This window comes from Corvus kubaryi, unplaced genomic scaffold (assembly GCF_017639235.1).
Source record: "Corvus kubaryi isolate FWS band 111438036 unplaced genomic scaffold, C.kubaryi_AGA036_p1.0 74, whole genome shotgun sequence".
Taxonomy (NCBI): domain Eukaryota; kingdom Metazoa; phylum Chordata; class Aves; order Passeriformes; family Corvidae; genus Corvus; species Corvus kubaryi.
In genome coordinates, this window is record NW_024582061.1 from 17,167,625 (window position 1) to 17,181,057 (window position 13,433).

General features: G+C 47.9%; 1 protein-coding gene across 5 annotated transcripts in view; it reads left to right on the top strand.

The window, feature by feature from the left end:
• Positions 1-13,433, top strand: part of ZC3H7B (zinc finger CCCH-type containing 7B) — a 47,431-nt gene that overhangs the window by 24,674 nt on the left and 9,324 nt on the right. For all 5 annotated transcript variants that reach the window (XM_042051236.1, XM_042051234.1, XM_042051239.1 and 2 more), the window contains 5 exons: positions 319-524; positions 1,965-2,065; positions 2,746-2,927; positions 6,515-6,600; positions 12,025-12,158. In XM_042051236.1, coding sequence (XP_041907170.1) covers positions 319-524; positions 1,965-2,065; positions 2,746-2,927; positions 6,515-6,600; positions 12,025-12,158 — 709 coding nt within the window. The remainder of the gene's footprint in view (positions 1-318; positions 525-1,964; positions 2,066-2,745; positions 2,928-6,514; positions 6,601-12,024; positions 12,159-13,433) is intronic.

Below are 13,433 nucleotides of genomic sequence, written 5' to 3' on the forward strand. Positions count from 1 at the left end.
GGCTTTAAAAGGGTTAATTAAGTCATGATCTGTCCCTGGCCAGGCACTGAATTAAAGCTCGCCTCTGTTTTGAGATGGTTTCCACCATAGCAGCATTACTGGAGACTCTCACCATTCAGTAGTTTTCATTAACTTTCCCGAATGTCTTGATATAGGTGAACTTGGGAGGAGATGTCTTTTCCTTTTTCTTTTAGCTCTGTGTTTTCTTGCTTTCAGTTCCTTGTGAGGCACGGGCAGTGGGAGGAGATGAGAGAGAGTTTAGTTTCTGACTGGGCTGCCCTGCCTGTGTGGTGGTGTGTGCTGTTTGTTGCTTTGTAGATATGCTTAACAAGCAGGACTGTAAGTACGGGGATAACTGCACCTTCGCGTACCACCAGGAAGAGATCGACGTGTGGACGGAGGAGAGGAAGGGGACCCTCAACCGTGACCTCCTCTTTGACCCGCTAGGTGGGATCAAGCAGAGCAGCCTCACAATTGCCAAGCTCCTCAAAGAACATCAGGGCATCTTCACCTTCCTCTGTGAGGTACAGAACTGGTGGGAGGGGGCAGGCATCCATCATCGCTTCAGTATGTATCTGGACCACTGATATGTTGATAGTTGCCACCACGAAAATATGGTGGGATGACTCGTACAACTGGAGTGCTGCAATGATGGCTGTAAACTCTTCAGGAGGGACAGGTGAGGAAGGAGAGGCAGCAGGGGAGCCCTGTGTGTTAGGGAGTGTTTTGACTGTCTAGAGTTTAACGATGACGACGATAGGGTTGAGTGGTTACGGGTAGGAACTGGGGGAAAGGCCAACAAGGTGGGAGTCTGTTACAGACCACCCAACCAGGGTGAAGAGGCAGACAAATTATTCTATAGGCAGATGGGAGAAGTCTCATAATTGTTGGCCCTTTTTCTTGTGGGGGACTTCAACTTACCAGGTGTCTGCTGGAAGTACAACACAGCAGAGAGGAAACAGTCCAGGAGGCTCCTGGAGTGTGTGGAAGACAACTCCTGACACAGCTGGTGAGGGAGACAACTAGGGAAGGCGTCCTCTGGGCCTGCGGTTTGTGAACAGAGAAGGACTGGTGGGTGATACGATGGTTGGAAGCCGTCTTGGGCACAGCAATCATGCAATGATAGAATTTTCAGTTCTTGGAGAAATAAGGAGAGGGGTCAGCAGAGCTACCACCTTGCCACTTCACCTTCTGAAGGGCAGACTTTAGCCTATTTAGGAGCCTGGTTGACAGAGTACTGGAGGGAAAAGGAGTCCAGGAAGGTTGGACATTCTTCAAGAAGGAAATCTTAAAGGTGCGGAGTAGGCCACCACCTGTCCCAGCCAGTGCCCTGCTCCCAGAAGGACAGTGAGCACTGTATGCAGCTGTGTAGGAGAAAGGAGTTTTCCTCCTCCCTGCAGCTGAACCACGTGCTTACAGCCTCATGGGATCACCTGTCTCTTCCTCCATCTTGAGGTGTTGCTTTGAATTGTAATTTAGCCCCAGTTACTTTAGAAATCGGAATTCCATAATGCAAAAAATGCCCACTTGATGTCTGTCCAGAGCTCCTGAGTTGGTCAGTTGAGAATTGCCTCATATCATCTTAATGCTCTGCAGCACAGAGTTTCCCATGTTGGCAGCACATGTAAAAGGATGTGTTCTTTGCTGTGAAGTGGCTATTCTTTTGTTTCTCCCTTGTTCTTGTTCTGTTGTCTAACAGGGAAAGAATATGCGGCTCTGACCAAAATTTTTCCAACCACAACGGAAAATTCTGTTGAGAATAAGCCAAAAAGTGTTGTCTGGAAGCTTTCCCAGAGATTGACTTGCTTTATTTTAAAGCCCTACCACAAAGTTTTCACCACACTTCTTTCTAACTTTGAACATTAGAATAGGCTGGCTCTGGTTCTTCTTCCTCTTCCAAGTGAAGTCGCTCTGGTTCACTGCTCTCTAAGATTTTCCCAGTATGCTAATTCTTCTCTTCTCAGATTTGCTTTGACAGCAAACCCCGGATTATCAGCAAAGGGACCAAGGACACACCATCTGTCTGCTCCAACCTTTCTGCAAAACACAGTTTCCATGACAACAAGTGAGTGAACAATTTTTTCTCCTGATGGGAACCATCTCTCACAAGTCCAGCCAGTTTAACTCCAGGGCGCTGGTCTCTTTCTTCCTTTCTTCCCTATGGGTTCCAATCATAGGACAGCTCAAATCATGATAAATAGCACTATGAGCTTCACCCTGCATGTTTGCTCCTGGTGCTGAGGGATTTCAGGCATCAGCAAAGCCGTTTGGAGTCAGTCTGTTGAGTTTTCTATTGACTTAATTTGCCTTTCAGTTTGGTCTTTACAAAAAGGTCAAAACAAAGATCCTCTAGCTCAAGATCCTGCCTCTGACTGTCTGGTAGTGAATGTTTAGGAAAACAAGTATAACAAACATGTCAACTACACAGTCATACAATTCCATCGGTTCCTGGCAACCTGAGACGTAGGGACTTGCTGAACCGGAGGAGTTGGTATCTTTGCTGTGTATTTTGAAACGTCTGATTCTCTGAACTTAAGCAGAGCATCACCCATGTGCTGAAGGTGAAAATAACTACCCAGGCTTGATAGGGTGGGAGGGCAGGGGTTTGCTTTTCCCAGAGGAAATCTGTCTCTCCTGGAATCAATTTGCTTGTGCCCTTTTCCTGCCTTGTCAAATGTCTAGATGTCATATGTAAGGAGGAGGTGGGGAGGGTTTGATCCACTGGTGCTTCTTGTTTTTCTGCAGGTGTCTGGTCCACATTGTGCGTTCCACCTCCCTGAAATATTCCAAGATCCGTCAGTTCCAGGAGCACTTCCAGTTCGACGTGTGCCGACATGAGGTGCGTTACGGCTGCCTGCGTGAGGACAGCTGCCACTTTGCTCACAGTTTCATTGAGCTCAAGGTCTGGCTGCTGCAGCAATATTCAGGTGAGTGTGACTTGACTGGTGTTGTGTATACCTGAGTTTCTTCCAGTGTGTACCCAGGGCCAGTTGAGAGGGGAAGAAGGTGATTTGGGAGTACTGAGACGGTGTCACTCACTTGTGCATATTACTTACTCTGCCTCCTCAGGGACACAGAAGAGAGGACCAAGGTGTTCTGTGAGGTGATTTGGCCCTTGTCCATTTACAGGAGCAGTGTTGTTATAATTTGCAGACCAGAAAGCCTTTCCCTTGGGACCAGCTGAATAAATTAAAATTATAATTAGGTAGAGCTGAATCCCAAGAGGTGTTTGGTGCTTAGATCTTGTGCAAATGGCAGTTGGACTCCTGAGTGAACATCTGCTGCAGTGAGAATGGCAGCATGTACAGGTGACAAAGCAGTTGGTTATGTAAAGAAGGCTGTGCATCTCCAGTTTCTCAAAACCAATTCACCAACAGCAAGATAATTGGTGTTTCCCAAAAAGCCTTTGATGACATGCCTCAGGAGAGGGTTTTACAGAGATTGTACTCAGGGAAAGCATATAATGACACTGCCACATCTAGCACTTTGAGTCCTGTCTCTTTGTCTGTCTGACATATTGGAAGTTTTCTCTGGCTGCTCTCCTGTTGGCTGTGTAGATACTGGTCCACCCACAGTGCTACCTACATGCTTTTTCACCACAGGGTCTCATTTAGTGCAACACCCAGCCTGGTAATGGGAGTACTTCAGAGAGGAAACACATTATGGATGTTTCTCACCATTCTTTGATGTCATAATTGATGTTTAGTGCAGTCCTTGGCCCTGGCTTCAGCTCATGAGGGACAGTGATGAATAAGTAGCACACTGTGGCAAATGCCATCTTTAATCTTTCCATTTGCCCTCATTTACTTGTGGCCTCAGGAAATTAAAAAATTACAGCTCTGGAGTTTCTAAGATAGCACATTGCCTGTGAGTTGTGGGCCACCATTGCTGCCCATTGCATGCTTGTGATACTGCTCATTGTACTCCGGGCACTCTAATATTCAAGTACCTTGCTTTTTTCCCCATCCCATGGTTGGTTTATTTTTGTTGTTTTGGTTTGGTTTTGTTATTCAAAAAGTTTCTTTGCTTCCTTCTTCCTTCTCTCTCTGTTTCTTCCTCTTCATCCTGCAGAAGAAATAGACTGATTTTTTTCTTCTTGCCTTCTTTACTTGAAGAAATGATTTCAAAGGGGAAGCTGAGGAGATGAAACAAGCCGTGAGTTAAGCTGCAGAGGTGATCATTAAGCCTTGTGCTTATTTCCACCTTTTCCAGCAATAGGAGAGATGTTATCTTGTGGGGTATTTTTCTGCAGGGCTGTGTGTATGAGTCTGCTTTCCTTGTGAGTTTGCCTTCCTGGAGTAGTAGTTTATTACCTCTCCTAAGTGTAGTCTTCATTATGGAAACCGAGATTAAAGGCAGTTGTTGCCATTCTCTGGGAATGCTTTAGCTGTGGAGCAGAAAGTTTCATTTGGGCACTATTTGCTCAGCAAGAATAGGAAGAGGGCAGCTTACATTTGAAACACTTCACAGCCATTTGAGCAATTACAGAGCTTTTGGCTTTGTTCATGGGGATAAAGGATTGTATTAGTGGAGTAAAGGTTCCCAAGATCTGAAAATTGGACAGGCAGGACTATTTTCTTGTTCACTGTGGCTTTTCACAGACATCTCTTGCTATCTTCTTACACCAGTGGTAATAACAGACTCTTTGTCTTCACTAATGATGTTGCAAAAGATGCTGAAGTATTACAAGTAATCAACACATGGGCCTTTTGGTTCCCAGATCATTTCTGTGTAATGGTTCATGCTTTGGAAAGCTGGTAGATTGGAAACCATCCTTTCACATTTGGGAGGGTTTTTCTTTCCCAACCACCACATTTCTAGACTGTATTGTTGAGTTAGTTCAGACTTCTGGAACTGGAAGAAGGCAGTCACAAGAACTACGTTTGAAATTCAGTCTTCTGACAAGACCTTTATATGCTTCCCCCTTTGGTTCTGCACCCCAAGGATTACAGGTGTGCAGAATGGAGAAGGTGGGAGCTGCTTCAGCCCTTTCCCTGCCAGGTCCCGTGCAGCATGTTAACTTTTTGATGCAGTTTTCCCAGCTGTAGAGGTTTTGTCCCCAAAGTACAAATCAGCATTGTGTCCAACGCTGGAGTACGTGGACATGAAAGAGGGAATTGCAATTTTTCCAACTCTACACCATTTCTTCTGGGATTAATGGTTAAGAAGTAGAATATTCACCAACAGCTCTGATCTGTGAGCAGTACCAGCTATGCAATAGCTGCCATTTTAAAGGCCTGAGCAAATGTTCTTGAAGAATGGTGAAGTTCCCTGAATGCTTTTCATCCTGTTCAAGCCCTGTGCAAATGGCAGTAGTGTTGCCTGACAGGGACATGAACAGCCAAAATCACAGATAGGAAAACTGAGGTCAGGAATGCTGTAACTTACCCAAGCTACACACAGCCTAAGCTGAGATGAAAACTTGTGTTCAGTGGCCCTTAAGTTCTGGAACGTGCTGTCTCCCAGATCAATGGTTGTGTTTATGTAATGCTCCTGGGCAACACCTCACTTCAGTAATAAAAGCTGTAGGCATTAGCAAAGCAATCAAATTTGCAGTGTCTGTGTCCTGGGGATATTGCATCAAGGCCTTCCTCAGCACCCCTCTTGTTGCAGTCAGCTGCCTGTGCAAGATACTTGCTTCAGTTTGTTTTGGCAGCTATCTTGGGTCTTTAGGCCACTTAATAACTTGAACACCCATCTAGCTGGCTGGTGCTAACAGAGGCTGTTCCCTCACCACTTGAGCTGGTCAGGAGCTAATTCCTTTGATAAAGTCTGGCCAATCCTTTCTCTTGTTGTCTGATGTTGTATTTCTAATATCTGAGACCTTGCAGATCTTTCCTTGCTTGTTACTTACTAGCAGCTGTTTCTTGGTTGGTTTTGCACTGTCGGTCATTCCTTGCTGCCTAGGTTGTGCTTGGTGTCTATATGTGTTGAATTTCAACTTTCCTCTTCACCTGTTGATTAATGGGGAGCCCCCTCAACTTGAAGGCTAATTAAAAATCCCAGCAGGTAAGAGGTGAGACTTCTGGGGTCTTGGAGATGCTAGATGTCTCATTGGGTATCTGTGATCTTCCAAGCTAGAGGCAAAAACTCCATATACCACAGATCAACAGGAACAAAGCATTGCCTTTAGGACCTTGGTACAATCTGGTGATATGGTGTTGGGGGACAGCCTTGGTCAAGCTCTTGACCCTAGTGAAGAATTACTGGCTTGGAGGCAGTGTCTGGGTCATTTGCAGACTGCCTGAGCAGAAAGCCAGGTCTGAACAAGCCCAGGAGACCGAACTCTTCTCCTTTTGTTTGGCTTGTGTAGAGAGTAGCTTCCTTAGCAAGGGATTAGACATGTTCTGTGGTGGGTCCTGTCACAACTCAGTCCTGACATTACCAGAGGGACTGTTGGGAGCTGTCAGCCCCTCAGGGGTTACTAAGCCCAAACTAAGAAGTCCTGCAACCCCTCCCTCTCTCCTCTTGGCCAAAGCAGTATGGCTCAGTTCTGTCTCCTTTTTGTTCCCAGGAATGACCCATGAAGATATTGTGCAGGAGTCTAAGAAGTACTGGCAGCAGATGGAGGCACATGCCAGCAAACCAGCCAACAGCGTGGTAAGTAAGGCCCATCTAAGGCTTGGAGCCTGATTTTGCTCCCAATGGTTACAGCCCTTTCTCTCCTTTTCTCCCACTGCTGTGCCTGACAGGTCCCAGGCAGACCAGGATGGCCATTGAGGTGGAGGACAGCTGAGAGCTTTCTTGGTTGCAGTGCTGGTTCTGAGCTTTGTGCCTTGTTTTGCAGTGTTGTTATCTGCTTTGTTCCCTGCCAGGGTGAAGCCTCCAGGTCACCGAGGGCAACACACAGAGAATGGTGTTTCCTGTGACACCTTGCTGGTGAAACTGGGAGATCTTGGGGCAGTGGCCACACAGTGGGGGCCAAATGTGTCCTGCTGCCAAGGGAGTGGCAAGGGAGCATAGAACAGTTTGAAGGACTCTTAAGGAATGACTCATGACCTATAGGACTGATCTAAATGCAGGAGTGGGGGCAACTGGCAGCCCGGGTGCTGTTGAGGCAGGGCAGGTGGTGCTTTACCAGGAGGAGGCTGGGAGCTTTGCCTTTATTTTGCCACTTTGCCTCTCAGTGTGGAGGGCTGCACCCTCCAGCACTGCCAAGAGCATACCAGGGCAGTGCGAGAGGGGTTACAAGCAAAGGGCTCTTCTTTGTTTACTTTCTCCCATCTTGTTAGCTATGGGCAGGGCTGCTTTAGCCTTTTTTTTTACCCCACAGGGGATTTCTGTACTGTAGGAGCAGAGCCCACCCAATGAGGACAATTCCCAGTCCAGTCCTGAGGTTGAACTAAAGCAGTTTTTGCCATCAGAACAGGGAATTTTTGCCATTAGAACAGGAGAATAGTGGAGAAAGTGTTGTAAATCCTTTTTGTTCCCACTTGATAGCTTTCTTTAGCCTTGGTGAGCCTACGCTTGCCATCTCTTGGCCTGTGCCTTACTGTCCAAGCAAGAGTGTTTCACCTTTGTGTGGGACCTGTCACCTAGGAGTGCCTCTGCAGAGACCAGCACCAAGTGCAGTCTGTAAGCACCCTGCAGAGGAGGTGGTTTATAGCAGAGGAATCCGAGTTACTCATGTGTGATGTTTAGCTGCTGGTTTTTGTCTTGGTTGTGTGTCAACAGAAGTGTTCTGAAGGCTGTAGGGCACTGATGCTGGGGAAGCATCTGTGGGAAGGTCTGATGGGGGTAGCTTAGCCCAACAGGAAAGATGCAGGTGACTGCACTGACACTTGCAGTGGGCTCTGTGTCCTCCTATGCACTGGTTATGCTGCATGAGATGAATTCATCCTCCAGGGCATGCTCAGCAATAAACCTGTGCAGCTGTTGTGGTCTGAAACGGTTGGAGGAGAGGAATGGGAAGCAGCAGTCCAGAATAACCAAGGTCTCTAGTTCCCAAAACTGTCTGACTTGCTTAAGGAATATGTTCTAGCCTCTCAGGAAGCTGAGCATGACAAGTTTCTACATCCTGTATTATATGAGAAGTGAGCCTGGATGATCTGAATGGTCCCTGCAGCCAGAGCTGGCTGTGATCTCTTTCTGCCTGGTGTGGGGACAGAGGCAGTGGCCTGAATCTCCACATGGGAGGAAACTAAGTGTGAATTTGCAGCAGTTTGTGACAGCAGTTGCATTTATATCAGCAATCCCTGTTCCACATGTGTGCCTTGCCCCAAGAGCACAGTCCAGAGATTGGTTCTGTCCTGCCTGCTGTGAATCTACCTGTATTTTCCAGAAAGCTGTGTCTTGCCATTCTCTGTGCATAATGAGGGGATAAAAAAAAGATAAATGGACAGCTGTTTTCCTGTAAGCCTTGCAGCTTCAAACTCACCTTTGGCTGGTGGTGCTGCTGCTGGAAGAATAAGCTACACAGCAGGCATGGTCAGAGCATGTCCTCTGAAGCACGTGGAATCTGGATGCTAAGGGTTCCATTTCTGGCTGCTGGGGCTTGCAAGGGGCAGAGGATTGGGAAATGAAATGCCAGAGCCTGCTACATTAGGGGATGGGCAGAGAGCTACAGTTTCTGGGCCCTGTGGGCTGTGCTAGGGCTGATGGCCAGTGGCAAAGTCTGGCTGTGCCCCACAAATGCCTGTCACAGAGCTGGACTGCACCCACCACCCTTCCAGGGTGCAGAGGCAAAGCAGCAACTGTGTTGGTACAGTCAGAAAGTGCCTACCAGCAGCACCACCAGCTCTCTGTAGGGATTGGCAGCCTGGCACTGTGCAGGGAGACAGCCAAGTCAGTCAGATGCATCTGTTTGCAGTAGCACACCATGGCTTTGGCAACAGCACGTCCTCAGCCAGAGGGCTGTGCTTTGGGATGAGACCCTGGCTTGCTGCCAAAGACCCTGCAGGCAGGACTAGCTATCTGTTGAGAGATGTTTACTTTTGCCATTGTTTTTTCCTGTCCAAGCAGGCTAACGTGACTCAGAGTTTTCTCAGCGTCCTTCCAGCTTTCAAAGTTGGCTCCATGGCAAAGACAACTTCCCAGGAGTGCTGTAAAAACAGACCCCTCCTTCCCACCATCCTGTGTGATCCACTCTCACTCCAGTGCCCTCTGGTCAGCAGAAGCAAAGTCATTCTGGGGGATTTTGCTGCAGTTTTGTCACAGCTGCCAGTTGGACTCAGCACCTGGGGCTGTCCAGTTGTGGAGAACAGAGGCAGGCAGCATGCAGGGGCCCAGTAGCTGTGACAGTGAAGGTCAGGAGGCTTAGCAAGAAATGAAGAATTGAGATACATTGCTTGCCAAGCGCCTGCTGGCGATCTTGCACTTGGCCCCACAAATTGGGCCTCACAGCAGATGCTGTAGGAGTAAACCCAGTGGCCACAGATTGAAGAGCCGGTCAGCAGGAGGGGCTGTTGTAGGGAGCTGAATGTCCTCCCATCACATCCCTGCAAACTGAGGGGTTCTAGCCCTCATTTTTTCTGGTTTTCAAGAGCTATTTTGTTTTTATTCCCCTAGCCAGCTGCAGAACCCCCATGAAAGCTGACCTCAGAATTATCAATTTAGGCATGGAGAGGAAAAAAAGTCTCCAATAAGGAGTACTTGCATCTAAGTCCTGCTCACTCAGTTGGAGTAACCTAGGTTACTCAGCTGAGTAACCTAGGCTCCTCATCTATAACCTAGGCTCCTCCTCTCCTGAGCCATGTGGCTCCTCCAGAGAAAATTTCAGTGTTGCTGAGAGGGGTTCCTGAAGCTGGGAGACATGGCCATGCAGGGTCTGTTGCTTTCTGCAGAGCCTGAAGTGGAGAGCTGTCGTGCCAAAGACTTGTATTTATTTGGTTGCCATGGTGCATAGCTAGCACTATACTGTCTGGCTTCACAGCAAGGGGTGGTGCCGTAGCCTGTGGCACTTTTGCCTGGCTTCGTCTGCTAGAGCCTCATGTGATATAATTTCCACACTGTTGGTTATCAGCAGCCTGCCAGGTATGTGTCTTGCCTTTACAAATAGAGTCATGTAGCATTAACAGCGGCCGCTTTGATTTTTTGCTTGGCTCCTAATCCGCTGGGAGCATACATGCCCACTGACATGAGTCTGCGCGACTCAATGAAGAAATGCATGGGGCTTCTTTTGGTTAAGAATTTGTGGAAAAAGCAGCCCAGATTACCAGAACTACCTGAGAGGTATTTTCTTTCTCTCTGATCTCTTGTCCCTTCTGGAGACACTCAGTTTTTAGTTTTGCTGGGTCAGTAGGTTTGAGCAAAGCTTCCTGGCAGTGCTGAGAGATATGTCACCAGGAGGATAGCATGGGGTGGATAAAAGGGAATATGCCAGCAGTGCCATTTTGTTACCATAGGCCTGTAGGTTTGATGGGTCAGTAGTGAGCTGTAGTGGAATTTCCTTTGGAGACCAAGTGGAGATTAAAACTTCTATTCAAAAGCCACACATCTGAGAGGGAGGCACCTTATTGCCTTCCATGGTAGCCCAGGTCTTAACTCTGTTCATCCCACAGCCAGCCACTTTGATGTGTTCTTGGTGGTCACCAGCACAGGTGACAGCTGACAGCAAGTGATGAATGAGTCATGTGCTGGGAGCCACCAGAAAGGTCATTCTTGCAGATGAGTAGGCCAGAATCTCTGCTGCTTTTCAAAAGAGATGCTGGTTCTCTCGGAGGGTCCTTTGGCTGGAACATCAGAGAACTGATGGCCCCTTGTAGGCAGCACAGGCAAGGTCAGCTCCTCGGTCAGCTTTCCACAGTGACAGAGGACCTTTTATATGTCAGCTCTGGTTCTACAAAGGACTAGGTCTGGAGGAGGCAGAGTGGTAGTTGATAGCTGATGTGGTGTCTCCCGGGAAGTGCTTTGATTCTGTGTTGCCTGTGCTTGCTGTTTTCCCTTCACGAAGGGATGCAGCCAGGCTCCATGCTGCTGCTAATCAATTGCTGGCAGAAACCTGCTTTCAGGGACATGGCTTGCGTGTCTGTTTATTGTGAGATGCTCGGGTTAAAGTCAAGGCATGGCAGATGGGACAGGCTGCTGATGTGGCTGACAGTCACAGAATTGTTTTGCTGGTGCATGACCTTTGTGCTTCATGGCCAGCTCGATGGCCAGGGTGTTCTCTTGTACTCTCACATACTCCCGTGCCCAGGGCCACTGGCATCCAGTCAGGTTTATTCTTTGGTTTGGAAATGAACTGGAGACACCAGCCTCATGTTCTTCCAGTGGTGATACAGAATGCAAACAGTTTTCCAGAGATTTGCTGAGAAAACATGAGGCAGCAGGGATATGAGATTGGCTCCTTTTCTTTTTCCTTCTCCACAATCCATTAGTCATAATCCCAAACCAGCCTTCTCAGGTGGGGTGGGGGCGAAAAGTGCAGTGGCTGAGAAGATGTGAAATATGTGCATTGTACCTCTGTCCGGAGTCTGTGATTTAACTGCCTGTGAAACCCAATGCAGAGGAACTGTGAGAGATGGAAACCTGCCCAGAAACGGCTTGGAAGGATATCTAGAAGAGGACCCAGCTCTGACTTCATGGTGTCAAATGTTAGGTGTGACATGAGCTTCTTGGTCCAAAATCAGAAGTTTTGCGTCCTGCGTTATGACGTGGTCCAGCTTCCTCCCAACGGGGCTCTTCCAGCTGTGTGACCGAATGCTTTCCACAGGCAGAGTGGGACATGGATTGCCCTCCCTGCAGGGAAGTGGGGATTAAGCTCTGGGGCAGGTCTCACAGAGTTTGTCTGTACACAGAGATACGCTGCAGGGGTTTCACAGCCAGGCCTGGTCAGTGCTGGAAGCTGCCAGGCTGTCTGTGCTTTTGGCCAGATGTCAAAGCCCAGGAAATCATGCTGAAGCAAGCAGTGGTTTTGCTCCTGTCTGGTATCTCATCGGGCCACCAGCTAACACTGGCAAAAGAGAGCTGATTTAATCTGGCTTGTCGCTGGCACACAGGCGTGCAGGGAGCTGCCAGCGTCTCCACGGCAGGTTTGGGGGGTGCATTTTGCCTCTGTTCGCCTGAGGCTGTGGTTCTTTTCCCCAGGCTTCTCCCCGGACTCCCACATCAAGCACCTTTGACCTCCAGATGAAATTTGTGTGTGGCCAGTGCTGGAGAAACGGGCAGCTGGTGGAGCCAGATAAAGACCTCAAGTACTGTAGTGCCAAAGCCCCCCACTGGTGAGCAATGCAACCTTCTCTTTCCTCTACCCCTCTTCAAGGGCAGGAATTTTTCATCCTACCTTCTCCAGGGCTTCATTTGGCATCTTTGGAAGAGTCTGTAAGGTTCCCTAGCAGCCTCTCACTGCTCAGGGTGTTTGTCACTATAGCAGGCATTGCAGATAGCTGTTTTCCAGCTTCCATCCCTCTTTACTGTGTGTATTTGCTGCCAGCATCGTGCAGACTGTTACTCCTGGCACATGCAATCCAGCTTCCACAATTCCCTTTTCTCCCAGTTCCTATCATTTCTTCTTAGTAAGGTCACTAACAGAGTTCTCCTCTGCACGTGTTTATACTCTTAGCTGTTTGCAGATGTCTGTCAGGTCACAATCAGCAATGATTCAAGGTATTCTCCTTCCTTTTAAATCAGTTTCCCTTGGCTCCTTCATTGCTTTGGTTGCTCCTCTGTGATGCATGTCATGTCTGTTTGCACCTCTTGACTCCTTGGGCCCATGAGAATGTTTGGTGTGATAGAATCATTGAATCATAGAACACTTTGGATTGGGAGAGACCTTTAAAGGTCATCTAATCCAGCCGTCCTGCAATGAGCAGGCACATCTTCAACTAGATCAGGTTGCTCAGCCTGACCTTGAATGTTTCCAGGGTTGGGGCACTGCCACCTGTCTGGGTTGTGCCAGTGTTGCAACACCCTCATCATAAAAAATTCCTTTTTTATATCTTGTCTGAATCTACACCCTCTTTCAGTTTCAAGCCACTACCCCTTGTCCCAACACTACAGGCCCTACTAAAAAATGTGTCCCCATCTCTTTTATAAGCCCTCTAGAAGAGAAATATTGGCTGGGAAGTCACTGTTTGGTCATGGAAACTGGCCTGTCTCACCCAGGCAGCCTGCAGGGATAGGATGGAAGGGTTTATAGGACTTCTCTTCCCATAACACAAGCCACAAAGGCACAGTCCAGCTTCCTATTGCAAATGTAACACTTTTGTTGAAGAAGAGACAGAAGCAGCAGTTTCTGGAGGAAGTAAGCAGGTGAGGATTGCTTCCTGGGATGGGAAAAAAGTAACACCTCTTTGTGCAGCTGCTGAATAGAGCTGGGGTTTTTGCTCAGGGTATCTCCTGGTGATCACTTGCTGGAGCTGCAGGAGAATTAATACTTCCTGGCACTGTTCATAAGGCAGTGCTTGTAATGACTTGCATTTCTATTGCACCTTTCAAACAGAAAATATTCCCAAGTGTTTTTCATGGATCTGATTGCACAAGAATTGGCTGTGTCA